This window comes from Tursiops truncatus, chromosome 3, assembly GCF_011762595.2.
Source record: "Tursiops truncatus isolate mTurTru1 chromosome 3, mTurTru1.mat.Y, whole genome shotgun sequence".
NCBI classification, from domain to species: Eukaryota; Metazoa; Chordata; class Mammalia; order Artiodactyla; family Delphinidae; genus Tursiops; species Tursiops truncatus.
Window position 1 is genome coordinate 154,771,550 of NC_047036.1, and position 16,056 is coordinate 154,787,605.

General features: G+C 39.4%; 1 protein-coding gene and 1 pseudogene across 5 annotated transcripts in view; both read right to left on the reverse strand.

Moving 5' to 3' along the window:
- Window positions 1-2,799, reverse strand: part of LOC101338161 (uncharacterized) — a 63,305-nt gene extending 60,506 nt beyond the window's left edge. For 2 of the 5 annotated variants that reach the window (XM_073802910.1, XM_073802908.1), the window contains exons 1-2: window positions 2,652-2,782; window positions 1,521-1,587 (exon numbers count right to left, since the gene is read on the reverse strand). In XM_073802910.1, coding sequence (XP_073659011.1) covers window positions 1,521-1,553 — 33 coding nt within the window. In that variant the 5' untranslated portion in view covers window positions 1,554-1,587; window positions 2,652-2,782. Of the gene's footprint in view, window positions 1-701; window positions 953-1,520; window positions 1,588-2,651 lie in introns of those variants that run through there. The other 3 variants (XM_033855083.2, XM_073802907.1, XM_073802909.1) reach the window with 3 other exon arrangements.
- LOC109550326 (transmembrane emp24 domain-containing protein 2 pseudogene) lies at window positions 2,702-14,449 on the reverse strand (annotated as a pseudogene).
- Between the last annotated feature and the right edge of the window lie 1,607 nt (window positions 14,450-16,056).

The window sequence follows — 16,056 nt, forward strand, 5'->3', positions numbered from 1 at the left end:
CTACCACTAGAAACAAGGTTTATTAACTTCTTGTTGTATGTTCTTTCAGACTTTTACATGATAATATGGCTCTAAGTTTAAACAAAAATAAAATGTTACACAGGTAACTTTATCTAACAACATTTTTTATTTGCTGCCCAGCATCTCACTGTATAGATTACTTATAGATTATTAGATGGTTTACTTAACTAATCTACTGGTGGGCATTTAGGTAACTAAGCTACTGGTGGGCATTTAGGTTGTTTCCATTTTTGTAACCCTAAAAATTCTGGATTGAGCATCCCTGCACATCACAAAAAAGTGTGCAAAGTCTATTTCCTTAGGACACATTTCTAGAGGCAGAAATACTTCCACACTTTCTCTTTATCCCCAAAACCCAGAAAGGAGATCACAAGGCCAGGGATGTTCTCTGACTGATAAGGGCAAAAACAAAACTAAGAGGCTGTTGGAAATAAGTGAGAAGACTCCCACTCCAATCTCCATTTTCTTTCTGAATTTCTTTCTTCATCCTTACCAAATGTATGTAAATCTTTTTAATAGCTAAATAAACCATCTGTCAGTCTCACAACTCAGGACTGTTTCCTCAAGGACCTGGCAACCATTTCTTTGAATGCGCCAACATTCCCAATTCCTGGGAGGAGATGGGCCTAACTTGTCACCTGACAAATTTCCAAATTGCGAAATTGGGTTATAGCACTTACCTATATAAGAATGAGTTTTCTGTCTTTGCACTGTCTTTAGTGGATTGCCTGTGATGCACATTACATTCTGGCTTAATGTTTATTCAATAATAAAAGTGTTTTCTTTCTCTTCTACCTTTGTGGAAAGGTTTCCTGGGTTGGGAAGAGATTATGTTTTTAATTATAGTTCCCCAAATGAAAGGGCAAAGAAGGGAAAAAAATCACTGTGGACCAGATGCTTCCCACTTCAGGGAAGGCTCACTTCCCGAATCTGTCCCCGCAAACCACTGCCCAAATTGCGACTTCTTTTCCTTTCACCATCTGTACAAGCCTAATCCTGCTTGCATGTGCAAAATCGCACAATAGGAGGGAGTATCCCTGACCACACCTGCTGACTCAGAGGTCTTCTTTCTAGGATCTTCTTAGAAAATCACCTGGACCCTCACCAGGTATTACTGGAGTAGACTGGTTCTCAATACCTTGAGGATAGAGACCTTCCTCTTCGATTTCCTAGCATTATGGAAAGATCTGACTCCCCCATGTCTCTACCCTCCCCACGGCAAAACAGACCTGGATCCCACACAAAGCTCTGGGTGTGGCACTGGCATGGGGCCTGTGGGCCCATTCATTTCCTAGTCAACAAGCACTAACTGTTACGTAGAAAATTCAAAATGAGACTGGCCCTGCAGCAAAGGAAACACCTTCTTTCTGAAGTTCCTCAACTACCAGGCCTTCTAGTCCCTCAATGGGCTTCATTACCTAGAAAAGCTCAACAATGGATGAAGCATGTTCCCCACCTCTGAACCCAGAAGGTAGTTCAAGAAAGAAGCCTTCACATACCAGAGCCTGGGCTGGCAACAATCTTGTGGCCATGTCTCCCTCCTGCTGCTCCTCTTGGGGAAGGCACCTGAAACGTTGAAAGAAACTGTGAGGTCTCTCCATCCTGTCTGCACTCCCGTCCTCATCAGGGTTAGGCTAGGTTGAGAAGTCTCCACACACTGAGCACCTTGCAGAAGGAAACCAGAAGGAACCTGGAAGCCTAGGCATTCCTGAGTGGGAGGGGCCCTGTGCTTGACCACCAAAACCAGGAGTGGGCAGTAAGAAGACTGCCAGTCACTGGGCCTGCTACCTTTCAGCCAGTGGTTTATGAATAAAGAGGAATCAAACTAAGGGCTTAGAACTATCTGATATGCATTAACAGTGTAAAGGGCAGTCACACCGGGCTCACAGAAATGTTTAATCATTGAGAAATGACATAAATATTCCACACACCTGCATTTAGGTACTTTGAGCTACAGTAATTATGATATAATAATTCTTCAAAAGTCATTTTAAGAATTGATGTCCTTTTCAGAAATAGTCAACCAAAAATTAGCTGTGTTTTGGAAACTGTGTTTCCTTTCGAAGAAAGAGTTATCAAAGCTCCTTAAACGTAAAAGGAAACATTACCTATCCACCTTCCCTACTCCCACACCCCCAAAAATACAAGACTTAGAAGAAATAGCTTCGTTGGCTAGAAATGAATTTAAAATTTAGAGAAAAGGGAAGTAACTTTGCAAGCGTACAAAATTACTCTAAACAAAAAAGTAAACAGTTAAATCACTTAGGATTCACTCTAGAACAATGTCAAAAAACAAGGTTGGCCAAAACGGATAAACATAAAGTTTAAACTCTAGGGGGGAAAAAACCAACCAACGGAAAAAGGTGAAAACCGCCCCAGGGTTCACGAACCCTGAAAACAAGGCACAGCTTGCTGCAATCTCTTTTCGAGTGCCGTTTCTCCAGGAGCCTTGCCCCAGGCATAGGCCCAGCTGTCGGGCGGGGAGACTCCCCGGGCAACGCCCCCTCCTCGGGCTGCGTTCACCTGCCAAGGCCGCCTGGGCTAGCACGCCCAGAGCTGGGGCTCGCGCCGCGGCTGGCCTTCTGTCCTGGCCCCGCCGTAGGAGGCGCACACCCCGGGCCCATTCTCACCGGCAGTCTGTACCTGGGCTCGCCAGGACGGGGACTCGAAGCTGCGGCCCTTACTGCAGGCAAGGGGAACACCTAGAGCAGGGATATTTGTTGTCGCCGCCGCCGCCGCCAGGCCGCCGGACAAAAATGCGCGTGCGCAAAGGAGAACCGCAGAGCTTTTCCTTTCGAACTATACTTCCCAGACGTCTGCACTCTACGGCACTCTACGGGGTACGAGAAGGGCCAACGGTGGGAAGGCTAGAGTCTTGCTAGAAAAAGCAGTCTTGCTAGAAGGCAGAGGAAGTTGGAGCCTCTGCTGTAACCACATGTCCTCTCGCGCACCCTTTTTATTCATAATTATGATGACAATGATGGTAGGAGGGAAAGTGAATATGTAATAGAAAATGTGGACGACTAGACGTTTGCTGCTCCTTATTGGTTATTGAGAAAACTTAGAATCTAACAAATTTTTGAATTAAAAAAATTGTCTAAATTTTGTAGCCTATGATAAAAGATATATTTTTTAACTGACACATTGGGTAAAAACAAAAACATAGACCTAGTATTGCCCTTTTCATGACACTCATTACTTCTTTTAAAAGGGTTCCTTTAAATTGTAAAGCTTGTCTTCCAGTATTGACTGTACTTCCCTTCTTTACAACTGCATCCTCATTGTCTGGCACTGTACATACCAAATAATACGTATTCAATAAGTGTTGAATGAATGCTTTTTAAAATATCCACCATTACGGTTTACAAAAACAGACCTAAAATCAAAGGGTACCTTAAGGTAGAAAATAAAGAGATGAATTAAGATATACCCGGAAAAATAATATGTAAAAGAAATCTGGGATCACAATGTTACAAAGACAAGTATATTTCAAAGTAAAAATAGTTAAGTTGGACAAAATAGGTTGTTATGTATCGATAAAAGATAACAATACACATTACTAACCATTAGGGAAATGCAAATCAAAACCACAATGAGCTATCACTTTATACCCATTAGGATAGCTGCTATCAAAACAAACAAAGACAAAAACAAAATAATACAGAAAAAAACAAGTGTTGGTGGGACTTGTTGAAATTGAATCCTTGTGAATTGCTGGTGACAATGTAAAATGGTGCAGCTGCTGTGGAAAATAGTACGGCGTGTCGACTTTAAAAAATGCACAACGTGCAAGTTGTGAGTCAAGTTTTATTTGGGGCGAAATGAGGACTATAGCCTGGGAGATAGCATTTCAGATAGCTCTGAGAAACTGCTCCAAAGAGGTATTGGGGGAGGTCAGTATATTTGTGATTTTGGTGAAGGGGGAGTACATGCAATCAAGCACATATTTTTTTGCAGAAGGTTTCTGCTAGTCACGAGGAGCAATCATCACCATGAAGGTGCTTAGTGCTTTTCTAGATATTAGGAGATGCAAGAATTGGACTCATAAAATTGTCTCCTGAAAATATCTGACTATCTGAAGACATGTTCTGCCAGTTTTTCCCAGAGCACAGAGTGCCTCATTTCTGCTCTCCACCCTGAATTCCTTTCAGGGGGTGTTGAAAGTCAGCAGCTGCAGCAGCACATCTACCTTGTAGAGGTAGATGGCAAGTGCCAATGGCAAGTGCCAATTTGTAGTTGACAGGCGGTTCCTCAAAAAATTAAAAATAGAATTACCATATAATCCAGCAATTCCACTTCTAGGTATATTCCCCAAAGAATTGAAAGCAAGGACTCAAGCAGGTATTTGTACACTAATGTTCACGGCAACATTATTCACAGTAGTCAAAAGGTAGAAACAACTGAAGTGTCAATGAATGGATGAATGGATAAACAAAATGTGGTCTATCCGTACAATGAAGTATTATTCAGCCATAAAATGAAGGAAAATCCAATACATGCTACAACATGGATGAATCTTGAAGACATGCAAAGTAAAATAAGGCAGACACAAAAGGACAAAAATTGTATGATTCCACCTATGTGAGGTATCTAGAAGAGTCAGATTCATAGAAGGAAAGTAGAATAGTGGTTACCAATGGTTGAAGGAAGAGTGAAATGAGGATTTATTGTTTAATGGGTACAGAGTTTCAGTTTGGGATAATGAAAATTTTCTGGAGGTGACTAGTGGTGATGATTGCACAACAATGTAAATATGCTTAATGCTATTAAGCTATATACTTAAAAATGATTAAAATGGTAAATTTTATGTTATATGTATTTTACCACAATAAAATATAAAATAAAATAACAATTATGAACCATTACTGGCAAGACAGCATTGAGATTTACAAAGTAAAAACAAGGTGGCAGACTGAATACACATAATTACCTCCTTTTTTTCTCTTCATATTCTTTAAAATAATAAAAACACATGTATAATTTGAAAAGTAATAAAAACCACACAACTCTAGAAAAATATCACCAGAACACCAGAAATTGATAATCTTGGAAGGCATGCAGCAGATATGTGCCCTGAGAGACAAAGGCCATCTAACAGAGCCATATGTCTCCTTGCATGGCCCTGCAATAAACCTTTTTCTGCTCCAAACTCCGACTTTTCTGTTTGTTTGGCATATGAACTTGTGTTGGGTAACAAAAGTATTTACACAGATTATAGTTCCTAGAATAGCTCTGATGGAATTAATTACAAATATAATTCATTACAAAATCAAAGAAAGTAAAATTTGTATGGATTACAAGGAAATGAAGTAAGTAAATTAATCAGTAAAACATTTGAGTCAAAATTAATGTTGAGGCATATTGTGAGGGTAATTAATCATGCAATTAAAACCCAAAATATTACAAAAGAGAGTGGCAAAGAGAATATGGTAGCAGGTTAGTGTTCTTGATTATTCAGGAGAATGACATAATTTCAGAAATAAGTTTTAAAAATCTTTAAATGTGTATGTTAAATATTCAATAGAACCCACTAAGCAAATCAATATATGAATATCTAACCAGCCACTGCATAATCTTTTTATTTGTAGGTTCAAATCTTACTTATTTATTTATTTTTATAATTTTTATTGGAGTATAGTTGATTTACAATGTTGTGTTGTTTCAGGTGTACAACAAAGTGAATCAGCTATACACATACATATATCCACTCTTCTTTAGATTCTTTTCCCATATAGGTCATTACAGAGTATTGATTAGGGTTACCTGCGCTATACAGTAGGTCTTTATTAGTTATCTATTTTATAAATAGTAATGTGTATATGTCAATCCCTGTCTCCTAATTTATCCATCCTCCCCTTCCCCATGGGAACTATACGTTTTTGTTTCACTTTGTTTTTGTTTTTAAAAAGAATTGTTTATTTACTGGACCTGGGGCAGATTAGATACACAACCAATTTTAAATTTACATCTTTTAACTCAATTTTGAAGTGTTTTCACACACACACACACACACACGCACACAAATTTGCATGCAACAGTTGTCCTAAGGTAAAACACAGTCACCATAAACTGTTGCAAGTATTTTCACCCAAGGTTGAAAAATTGTTTATCCTGAACATGAAAAACTGTAACAGATTTAAATTAATTATATAAAACTTGTTACTTGTAGTTTTCCCCTTGCAAAGATACAAAAAAAATGTACAAGTAACTAATATACATCAGTCACAACATAATCCTGGATCATCGCCACACCAAAACTAGATGCTTCTTTAATTTTAACCCATCATCAGAGGCCAAGAGAAAGTCATTTTGTTTTATACGAAACAAAATTCACATGTGCCAAAAATGAAAGACCCAAGAAAAACAAACACCCTAGTGCTGACAGTAATGCTCAGTACACTAATTAAACAGTGGCCAAAATGCAACTGATCAAAAATAAAATAGTGGCTGTATATCACTGCAAAGAAATCCAAGAGGCTTTTAACCCTTTGGCATCAGAAATCCAGATTTTTCCAATTATGTGAACGCATACCTCCTCCATGCTAAGAGTAGAGAAAGTGGATAGGCCATCATAGAAAGAAAAAGAACTACCGTTCACTGCAACACCCAGAGAATTGGCTTTAATAGCAACTTCTTAAAAGGTTAGGCAGAAACCAAAAAATGGTTATTAGCTGCTTGTGTCAACAATTTTAAGTGGAGGTGATTGAGTTCTAAGGTTCAAAGTAAAACTTTAAAGGGGAAAAAGTTGTTGGTTTAAGTCTTATCTTTAAAGCAAAAACAAGATAGACAAAGTATAAAAGTACCAACCTGGTAGCATACTCTAGTCACACAGCTCTGCCATTAGGCTGGATAGAAAATGTCAAGATTCAGATTGTTGTTTCTGATAAGTACTCAACAAAATGAATCTTTAATGACTTGAACTGCAGGATTAGGGATCCCAAGAATGCAGTCATTTTTAGTAAAGTACTATCAGTAAAGTACAATCCTGACCAGACTGCATTTTATTATAAAAACAAAGGAAAGAAGATATAATAAGGACTATGCACCTATATTCCACTTACAGTGCTTGAGTTCTGGAAGGACCTGTATAATGGAGGAAGAATTCAAATATGAAATCATGCCATCACATGTCAAATTTCACTATGACTTTCCTAAAAAATGTTTCTCCCCAATATATATTAATCACAAAGAAACATAATCTGTGAATGTACAGTTTAGAAAATAAAAACATAGAAACTAATGACATTATTACAACCAAGACGTTTGGTAAACAGCGAATTATGAGTTTGGGATCATTAGAAAAAGCCTTTATAAACAACCCTCTGGACTTCAAAAAAGTCTCTTCAGGAGTGGAAGGATGTGCTCTCAATCCCTCTTGTGAGAGCACCGGAATCACAACTGGCTGCTTGACAATCATCGACAGTGCGACACTGGAGCTCACCAGGGAAGATGCCCCACATCCAGAGACAGAGGAGAGACCGCAGTGTGATGGTGGGAGGGGTGCAATCACAGTAGGGTCGAGTCCCATAACTGCTGGGTGGGTGACTCACAGATTGCAGAACACTTGTACCACAGAAGTCCACGAAATAGAATGAAGTTTCTGAGCCCCACGTCAGGCTTCCCAACCTGGGGGTCCAGCAATGGGAGAAGGAATTCCTAGAGAATCAGACTTTGAAGGCTGCTGGGATTTGATTGCAGGACTTCGACAGGACTGGAGGAGGCAGGGACTCCATTCCTGGAGGGCACACACAGAGTCGTGTGTGCATCGGGACCCAGGAGGGGGAGCAGGGACACCAGGGGAGACTGAGTCAGGCCTGCCTGCTGGTGTTGGGGGGGTCTCCTGCAAAGACAGGGGGCAGGCGGCTGTGGCTCACCATGGAGATGGGGACAATGGCAGCGGGAGTTCTGGGAAGTGCAACATGGCGTGAGCCTTCAAAGAGACTGTCATTGGCCCCACAAAGGAGCCCGAATGGGCTCCAGTGTTGAGTTGCCTCAGGCCAAACAACCAACAGGGAGGGAACCCAGCCCCACCCATCAGCAGTCAAGTGGATTAAAGTTTTACTGAGCTCTGTCCACCACCAGTCCCTTCCATCAGGAAACTTGCACAAGCCTCTTAGATAGCCTCATCCACCAGAGGGCAGACAGCAGAATCAAGGAGAACTACAATCCTGCAGCCTGTGGAACAAAAACCACATTCACAGAAAGATAGACAAGATGAAAAGGCAGAGAGAGGGCTATGTACCAGATGAAGGAACAAGATGAAACCCCAGAAAAACAATTAAATGAAGTGGAGACAGGCAACCTTCCAGAAAAAGAATTCAAAATAATGACAGTGAAGATGATCCAGGACATTGGAAAAAGAATGGAGGCAAAGATTGAGAAGCTGCAAGAAATGTTTAACAAAGACCTAGAAGAATTAAAGAACAAACAAACAGAGATGAACAATACAATGACTGAAATGAAAACTACACTAGAAGGAATCAATAGCAGAATAACTGAGGCAGAAGAACGGATAAGTGACCTGGAAGACAAAATGGTGGAATTCACTGCTGTGGAACAGAATAAAGAAAAAAGAAAGAAAAGAAATGAAGACCGCCTAAGAGACATCTGGGACAACATTAAATGCAACAACATTTGCATTATAGGGGTCCCAGAAGGAGAAGAGAGAGAGATGGGACCAGAGGAAATATTTCAAGAGAATATAGCTGAAAACTTCCCTAACATGGGGAAGGAAATAGCCACCCAAGTCCAGGAAATGCAGCGAGTCCCATAGAAGATAAACTCAAGGAGAAACACACCGAGACACAGAGTAATCAAATTGGCAAAAAATAAGACAAAGAAAAATGATTGAAAGCAGCAAGGGAAAAATGACAAATAACATACAAGGGAACTCCCATAAGGTTAACAGCTGATTTCTCAGCAGAAATTCTACAAGCCAGAAGGGAGTGGCATGATATACTTAAAGTGATGAAAGGGAAGGACCTAAAACCAAGATTACTCTACCCAGAAAGGATCTCATTCAGGTTTGATGGAGAAATCAAAAGCTTTACAGACAAACAAAAGGTAAGAGAAATCAGCATCACCAAAGCAGCTCTACAACAAATGCTAAAGGAATTTCTCTAAGTGGGAAACACAAGAGAAGAAAAGGACCTACAAAAACAAACCCAAAACAATTAAGACAATGGTCATAGGAACATACATATCAATAATTACCTTAAATGTGAATGGATTAAATGATCCAACCAAAAGACACAGGAGTGCTGAATGGATACAAAAACAAGACCCATATATATGCTGTCTACAAGAGACCCACTTCAGACCTAGGGACACATAGACTGTAAGTGAGGGGATAGAAAAAGATATTCCATGCAAATGGAAATCAAAAGAAAGCTGGAGTAGCAATACTCATATCAGATAAAATAGACTTTAAAATAAAGAATGTTACAAGAGACAAGGCAGGACACTACATAATGATCAAGGGATCAATCCAAGAAGAAGATATAACAATTATAAATATATATGCACCCAACATAGGAGCACCTCAATACATAAAGATACTACTAACAGCCATAAAAGAGGAAATCGACAGTAACATAATAATAGTGAGGGACTTTAACACCTCACTGACACCAATGGACAGATCACCCAAAGTGAAAATAAATAAGGAAACACAAGCTTTAAATGACACAATAGACCAGATAGATTTAATTGATATTTATAGGACATTCCATCCAAAAACAGCAAATTACACTTTCTTCTCAAGTGTGCATGGAACATTCTCCAGGATAGATCACATCTTGGGTAACAAATCAAGTCTCAGTAAATTTATAAAATTTAAATCATATCAAGTATCTTTTCTGACCACAAAGCTATGAGATTAGAAATCAGTTACAGGGAACAAAACATAAAAAACAGGGCTTCCCTGGTGGCGCAGCAGTTGAGAGTCCACCTGCCGATGCAGGGGACACGGGTTCCTGCCCCGGTCCGGGAGGATCCCACATGCCACAGAGCAGCTGGGCCCGTGAGCCATGGCCGCTGAGCCTGCGCGTCCGGAGCCTGTGCTCCGCAACGGGAGTAGGCCATAACAGTAAGAGGCCCGCGTACCGCAAGAAACAAAATCAACAACAACAACAAAAAAAACATAAAAAACACAAACAAATGGAGGCTAAATAATACGTTATCAAATAACCAAGAGATCACTGAAGAAATCAAAGAAGAAATCAAAAAATACATAGAGAGAAACGACAATGAAAACACGATGATCCAAAACCTACGGGATACAGCAAAAGCAGTTCTAAGAGGGAAGTTTATAGCTATACAAGCCTACCTCAAGAAACAAGAAAAATCACAAATAAACAATCTAACCTTACACCTAAAGGAGGTAGAGAAAGAGGAACAAACAAAACCCAAACTTAGTAGAAGGAAAGAAATCATAAAGATCAGAGCAGAAATAAATGAAATAGAAACAAAGAAAACAATAGCAAAGATCAATAAAACTAAAAGCTGGTTCTTTGAAGAGATTAACAAAATTGATAAACCATTAGCCAGACTCATCATGAAAAAGAGGGAGAGGACTCAAATCAATAAAATTAAAAAAAAGGAGAAGTTACAGCAGACACCGAAGAAATACAAAGCATCCTAAGAGACTATTACAAGCAACTCTATGCCAATAGAATGGACAACCTGGAAGAAATGGATAAATTCTTAGAAATGTATAACCTTCCAAGACTGAACCAGGAAGAAATAGAAAATATAAACAGACCAATCACAAGTAATGAAATTGAAACTGTGATTAAATATCTTCCAACAGGGCTTCCCTGGTGGCAGAGTGTTTGAGAGTCCGCCTGTCGATGCAGAGGACATGGGTTCATGCCCCGGTCCGGGAGGGTCCCCCATGCCATGGAGTGGCTAGGCTGGTGAGCCATGGCTGCTGAGCCTGTGCAACTGGAGCCTGTGCTCCGCAACGGGAGAGGCCCCAACAGTGAGAGGCCCGCGTACCCCAAAAAAAAAAAAAAAAAAAAAAAAAAAAATCTTCCAACAAACAAAAGTCCAGGACCAGATGGCTTCACAGGTGAATTCTATCAATCATTTAGAGAAGAGCTAACACCCATCCTTCTCAAACTCTTCCAAAAAATTGCAGAGGAAGGAACACTCCCAAACTCATTCTATGAGGCTGCCATCACCCTGATACCAAAACCAGACAAAGATACTACCAAAAAAGAAAATTACAGACCCATATCACTGATGAATATAGATGCAAAAATCCTCAGCAAAATACTAGCAAACAGAATCCAACAACACATTAAAGGATCATACACCATGGTCAAGTGGGATTTATGCCAGGGATGCAAGGATTCTTCAATACATGCAAATCAATCAGTGTGATACACCATATTAACAAATTGAAGAAGAAAAACCATATGATCATCTCAATAGATACAGGAAAAGCTTTTGACAAAATTCAACACCCATTCATGATAAAAACTCTCCAGAAAGTAGGCAGAGAGGGAGCCTACCTCAACATAATAAAGGCCATATACAACAAACCCACAGCAAACATCATTCTCAATGGTGAAAAACTGAAAGCATTTCCTCTAGGATCAGGAACAAGACAAGGATATCCACTCTCACCACTATTATTCAACATAGTTTTGGAAGTCCTAGCCATGGCAGTCAGAGAAGAAAAAGAAATCCAAATTGGAAAATAAGTAAAACTTTCACTGTTTGCAGATGACATGATACTATACATAAAGAATCCTAAGATGCCACCAGAAAACTACTAGAGCTAATCAGTGAATTTGGTAAAGTTGCAGGATACAAAATTAATACACAGAAGTCCCTGTCATTCCTATACACTAATGATGAAAAATCTGAAAGAGAAATTAAGGAAACACTCCCATTTACCATTGCAACAAAAAGAATAAAATACCTAGGAGTAAACCCACCTAGGGAGACAAAAGACCTGTATGCAGAAAACTATAAGACACTGATGAAAAAAATTAAAGATGATACCAGCAGATGGAGAGATATACCATGTTCTTTGATTGGAAGAATCAATATTGTGAAAATGGCTATATTACCCAAAGCAATCTACAGATTCAATGCAATCCCTATCAAATTACCAATGGCATTTTTTCTTACAGAACTATTACAAAAAATCTTAAAATTTGTATGGAGACACAAAAGACCCCAAATAGCCAAAGCAGTCTTGAGGGAAAAAAACGGAGCTGGAGGAATCAGGCTCCCTGACTTCAGACTATCCTACAAAGCTACGGTAATTAAGACAATATGGTACTGGCACAAAAACAGAAACATAGATCAATGGAACAAGATAGAAAGCCCAGAGATAAACCCATGCACCTATGGTCAACTAATCTATGACAAAAGAGACAAGGATATAAAATGGAGAAAAGACAGTCTCCTCAATAAGTGGTGCTGGGAAAACTGGACAGCTACATGTAAAAGAATGAAATTAGAACACTCCCTAACACCATATACAAAAATAAACTCAAAATGGATTATAGACCTAATTGTAAGACTGGACACTACAAAATTCTTACAGGAAAAGATAGGAAGAACACTCTTTCACATAAATCCCAGCAAGATCTTTTTTGATCCTCCTCCTAGAGTAACAAAAATAAACAAATGGGACCAAATGAAACTTCAAAGCTTTTACAGAGCAAAGGAAACCATAAACGAGATGAAAAGGCAACCCTCAGAATGGGAGAAAATATTTGCAAATGAATCAATGGACAAAGCATTAACCTCCAAAATATATAAACAGCTCATGAAGCTCAATATTAAGAAAACAAACAACCCAATCCAAAAATGGGCAGAAGCCCAAAATAGACATTTCTCCAAAGAAGACATACAGATGGCCAAGAAGCACATGAAAAGCTGCTCAACATCACTAATTATTAGAGAAATGCAAATCAAAACTACAATGAGGTATCACCTCACACCAGTTAGAATGGGCATCATCAGAAAATCTACAAACAACAAATGTTGGAGAGGGTGTGGAGAAAAGGGAACCCTCTTGCACTGTTGGTGGGAATTTAAATTGATACAGCCACTATGGAGAACAGTATGGAGGTTCCTTAAAAAGCTAAAAATAGAATTACCAAATTTTTCAGCAATCCCACTACTGGGAATATACCCAGAGAAAACCATAATTCAAAAAGACACATTCACCCCAATGTTCATTGCAGCACTATTTACAAGTGCCAGGTCATGGAAGCAACCTAAATGCCCATCAACAGACGAATGGATAAAGAAGTTGTGGTACTTATATACAATGGAATATTACTCAGCCATAAAAAGGAACAAAATTGGGTCACTTGTTGAGAAGTGGTTGAATCTAGAGACTGTCATACAGAGTGAAATAAGTCAGAAAGAGAAAAACAAATATTGTATATTAACGCATGCATGTGGAACCTAGAAAAATGGTACAGATGAACTGGTTTGCAGGGCAGAAATTGAGACACAGATGTAGGGAACAAACGTATGGACACTAAGTGGGGAAATCCACGGTGGGGTGGGGTTGGTGGGGTGATGAATTGGACGATTGGGATTGACATGTATACACTGATGTGTATAAAATTGATGACTAATAAGAACATGCTGTATAAAAAAAATTAAATAAAATTCAAAAATTAAAAAAATATATTAGGACACACAAACTAGCAATACATAAAAATGGTAATAATATATGATAACCATGTTGGGCTTTTCCAGAATACAGATAATTTTAACTCTAAAAATAATGTGATTCACCACATTAACAGATTAAAGAAGAAAATACACACACACACACACACACACACACACACACACACACACACACACAAAATCTCTTCAGGTAGTAGATCTGTCCCAATGTCATGGTAACTAGAACAAGAGCTTCAAAGAAGGACCAAAGGACCACTCTGCTGTTTGTTCTGCCATTGATTGCTCTGTGTATTCTCTCCCGAACTTCCATGTATTCCTGTTCATGCTTTACAGCTGTCATCGCCACTGTGAGCTCATTAATCGTTTCTTCTAGCTTGTTCTGGTGAGCTTCTGTTTCCATGTTTTGTCCTTTGGGTGCCTCCTCAATATCAATGGTGAACATCACTATTTTTGGAGTCATGGTGGACATCCTATTGCTGAAACAAAACTTACATGTTCCATCCATGTGAGCAGCAAATGTGTATTTCCCACTGGACTCCCAGTCTTCCTTATAAATTCCTTTATTATCAGGCCCTGTAATCTCCACGTCAATGCCCAGGAAGATGCCCTCGGCCACCTCGAAGTTGAGGCCCATCTTGGTGCCCGAGGTGACCCGCTCGAAGAAGCACTCCTCTGCATGCACGTCAATGCTGACGAAGTAGTCCAAGGCCATGGCCAGGATGGCAGCCAGGAGCACCAGCAGCTCAGCGAGTGTCACCATGGTGGGGCTGGGGCCAAAACCAGGACCGGGACTCTGGCCTCCAGAGCCGCCATCGCTGCCACCACCACCTCAGCCCATAAGTTTGTTTTCTACATCTGTGACTCTATTTCTGTTTGTAAATAAGTTCATTTTGTACCTTTTTTTTTTTTTAGATTCCACATATAGGCGATATCATATGATATTTGTCTTTCTGTGACTGACTTACTTCACTCAGTATGACAATCTCTAGGTCCATCCATGTTGCTGCAAATGGCAGCAACATTACTTCATTCTTTTTTTTTATGGCTTAGTAATATATCACATTTTCTTTATCCATTCATCTGTCGATGGATATTTAGGTTGCTTCCATGTCTTGGCTATTGTAAATACTACTGCAATGAACATTGGGGTGCACGTATCTTATTTTATATTTTTAAAATTAATTTTCATTGGAGTATAGTTGCTTTAGCATGTATCTTTTCAAAGTAGCATGTATACTTTTCAAAGTATATTCTCCAGATATATGCCCAGCAGTGGGATTGCTGAATCATATGGTAGCTCTATTTTTAGTTTTTTAAGGAACCTCCATACTGTTCTCCATAATGGTTGTACCAATTTACATTACAACCAACAACGTAGGAGGGTTCCCTTTTCTCCACACCCTCTTCAGCACTTACTGTCTGTAGATTTTTTGATGATGGCTATCCTCACCACTGTGAGGTGATACCTCTTTGTAGTTTTGATTTGCATTTCTCTAATAATTAGTGATGTTGAGCATCTTTTCATGTGCTTTTTGACCATCTGTATGTCTTCTTTGGAGAAATGTCCATCTAGATCATCGTCCTTTTTTTTTTTTTTGGCGGTATGCAGGCCTCTCACTGTTGTAGCCTCTCCCCTTGCGGAGCACAGGCTCGGACGTGCAAGCTCAGCGGCCATGGCTCACGGGCCTAGCCGCTCCGCAGCATGTGGGATCTTCCCAGACTGGGGCATGAACCTGTGTCCCCCGCATCGACAGGCAGACTCTCAACTACTGCGCCACCAGGGAAGCCCTGCCCATTTTTTGATTGGGTCATTTTTTTTAATATATTGAGCTGCATGATGTGCTTTGTATATTTTGGAGATTAATTCCCTTGTCTGTCACTTCATTAGCAAATGTTTTCTCCCATTCTATGGGTTGTCTTTTCTTTTTGTTTATGGGTTCCTTTGCTGTGCAAAAGCTTTTAAGTTTCATTAGGTCCCATTTATTTATTTTTGTTTTTATTTTCCATACTGTAGGAGGTGGATCAAAAAAGATATTCCTGCAATTTATGTCAGAGAATGTTCTGCCTACGTTTTCCCCTAAGAGTTTTATAGTATCTGGCCTTACATTTAGGTCTTTAATACATTTTGAGTTTATTTTTGTGTATGGTGTTAGGGAGTGTTCTAATTTTATTCTTTTACGTGTAGCTGTTCAGTTTTCCTAGCACTACTTATTGAAGAGGCTGTCTTTTCTCCATTGTATATTCTTGCCTCCTTTGTCATAGATTAGTTGACCATAGGTGCATGGGTTTATCTCTGGAGTTTCTATAGTGTTCCATTAATCAATATTTCTGTTTTTGTGTCAGTAACAAACTTTTTTGATTACTGTA